Source organism: Triturus cristatus, chromosome 7, assembly GCF_964204655.1.
Source record: "Triturus cristatus chromosome 7, aTriCri1.1, whole genome shotgun sequence".
Classification (NCBI taxonomy): domain Eukaryota; kingdom Metazoa; phylum Chordata; class Amphibia; order Caudata; family Salamandridae; genus Triturus; species Triturus cristatus.
The window spans coordinates 1,712,669,728-1,712,672,499 of record NC_140590.1 but is presented as its reverse complement, the minus strand read 5'-3'; the positions used below and the strand labels follow the sequence as shown (position 1 = coordinate 1,712,672,499).

Genomic DNA, 2,772 nt, shown 5'->3' with positions numbered 1-2,772 from the left:
ACCAGGTTTCCAAAATGCAAATATATAGTTAATGAGGGGGGTTTGCCTTGTTTGTCTTGCTCTTGAAGTTGCTCTACAAGGCCTAAGTTGGCTGGGCCTTTTTTGTATGAGCACTAATCTTGGCTTTCGTAGGAAGCCCAAAGGATCTACAGTAAGGTAACCTTTAACAAGCCCATGTCTTCAATTCCATAACCTGTAGCATAAACTGTTGGGGCACTATTTAAACTTTAGAGTAAGTTGACTTCATTTTGGTATTCACAAACTGCACTTTTCTAGTAACTTACACTTTTGTAGTGCGTCCCTATCTCCATTAATTTTAATGGGAGGATGTTGCAGTAAAATTTGAAGGCCATTTGTAGTGCTGAACTTACTACAAAAGAGTAAATTACAACAAAAGTGTAAGTTAATTTGTAGGTGTGAGTTAGTACAAAAGCGTAGTTTGTGAATTTCGAAAAGAAGTAAACTTACTGAAAAATGTAAACTTACTCAAAAGTGTAAGTTACCTTTGCGAACCAGGTTCTCTATGTTGACGAATACAGAAAGTTTTCAGTGTTGCTGTTTTCAACTTGGGATTCCCCAAGATGAGGATCAGGGAGTTAATGAAGGGATATGGATTATATGCAAATCCAGGAACATATAATTTGTAAGACATTACATCTCCACCGTCTTCTGTTAAAACCATAATCAAAGCAAGGTCGAAGACAATGTAGAGAACCAGCAAGGATAAGGTGGTTGTTGCTGCATTGACATGGGCCTCCATGTTGGGACCCCCGGTGAAGCCTGACATGTTTTGCCGCATCTGTTGGATGTGTCTGTAGAGAGAAGTGAGGATCAGCACAGATGCAATTACTATCACTATCAGAGGCACAACGCATATTGTGGTAGACATCAAGATCCTGTTCCAAAGGCTGTTTATACGAACTGTGCTTCCAAAGGTGGTGTTTGTAGTAGTGGAATTATCTGTATGTTTCTTCCTCATGTACCAAATTCCAGGGAGGTTGATGACTAAAGATGCCAGTACAGAACCCAGGAGCAGCCAGGGAACCATGGCAGAGATTCTTAGCTTTAGGCGTGTGAAGATCACATGTGAGAAGTTGACAATTCTGATGCAGAAGAAAACACATAGCCAGGTGTTGATCCAGAAGTTGGAGGAAACAAGGAAGGGAAAAAGCATAAAAAAACTCTTCCAAACACTGTCTCTATTGTATACCTCTTCCCAGAGGAAACGGATCAGGAAACTTGCTGAGCAACAACTCTGCAGAGGAATATTGGTCAACGCCACCCCCAGCAGGAGGAGATCACTTGATGTTGGCAGGCGTCTACTCCTGGCGCACTGAGTTGAGATTACAGCTGCCATAAATGTGTTGGTGGTGATGCCCATCAAAAGTTCAATACTGATAACAATCAGGAAAAATAGGTCGAATTGAGACATTCTTGCAAAAGACTTTGTCTAACTGTGCACTTTCCTGCTCTAAGTGGTGCCCTGAGCCCAAGGAATATGTATTTATCCAATACTCCGTTTTTAGACAGGATTGAAAAAAACTGTATCTTTACACACATTGGGATATCAGTTCACGTGTCCTCTTAGAAACAAAGAACGTTGAAAGTGATGAACAGATAGCTCCATTGTCGACAGGCACTGCTTCGTGTGTGCAAGGTATGATCGGAGAAGCCAACAATACCTTTTCTGGCACAGTGAAGGGCAGTCGGCACAGAATAACCACCACTTGATTGCACTGCTGGATGGTTCCTATTCAAGGTGGCTATCTAAGTACCAATCTTAACAGAGTCTCCTTTTGAAGATCCAAAAAAGAGAGGGTAGTTTATTAGTTGAGTGGGAAGACTGTCTCTTTTTCTCTGTGTAAGGCTTCCCTCTAAACAGTGCCGCTCCTTTAGCCAAGGTGCAGGGCTGGTTCCTCTTTAAAATGCATCTGTTAATTATGCAGTTTACGTCAAGAGACAGTGAATTTTACTCCATGTCTCCTCCCCTCCTTTGCCTGCACTGTTCGTTTGGTTCCTTCCCTGCATCTAGCTGCTGCTCTCCTCTCCTCTCCTTGATTTCATCTGTGTTAGTTTATTCCTTAATACCTTACACAGCCCTCTTTACCTCCTCCCTCTTTCTACTCCCTATGTTGCTGGATAGATCAGATTTCAAAATATATTTTGCAGAAATGAGAGATCACGCAAGCCACTTTCCATTTGCACAGGTGGTGGTGGGAGAGGGGAGGGTAATGGTGCTCTGGATCAACAGCATCGGGATACCTCATTTATTTATGTTGAAGCCTCAATGTCTGATACTTTATATTAAGATAAACTTATGAATCGCATCTAGCTGCAGGGAGATCTCTATAGCACCACCACCTTCTACAAGATCTCTTGCATCAGTAGGTAGTGTTCTCATGTCTTATAACTATCACCTACTTTATGAGTTGCTGTCATTTGGACAGTGAATATTACCATGAGATGAGTGTCAAATGCTCAAGTGGGATCTCAAAGTCCTACAAGAAAGTTCTCCAATGAGAGTGAAGGGCAATTATGCCCACTTTCCAGGCTACTAATGCATTTCAAATATATACTTGAGGGTCTTGGTGACTTCCATGATTCCACCCAAAAAGTGAAGGTATAAGAGGGCATGCCCAACATTTCCACTGGTACCTGGTAATACTAGAACTGTAAACAATAATCTTTCTCTAGGTTTCATTCTAACAAAACACATTATAACATTTCCCTAACATTTGTTAACCTATCCATATGTGGCTCTATGTTGGGGAG

At 41.6% G+C, this 2,772-nt stretch overlaps 1 protein-coding gene across 1 annotated transcript; it reads right to left on the bottom strand.

Moving 5' to 3' along the window:
- Positions 1 to 499: 499 nt before the first annotated feature.
- Positions 500 to 1,432, bottom strand: LOC146812849 (taste receptor type 2 member 40-like). Its single transcript, XM_085615211.1, has one exon. It carries the CDS (start codon positions 1,430 to 1,432, stop codon positions 500 to 502), a length of 933 nt encoding a protein of 310 aa, XP_085471337.1.
- Between the last annotated feature and the right edge of the window lie 1,340 nt (positions 1,433 to 2,772).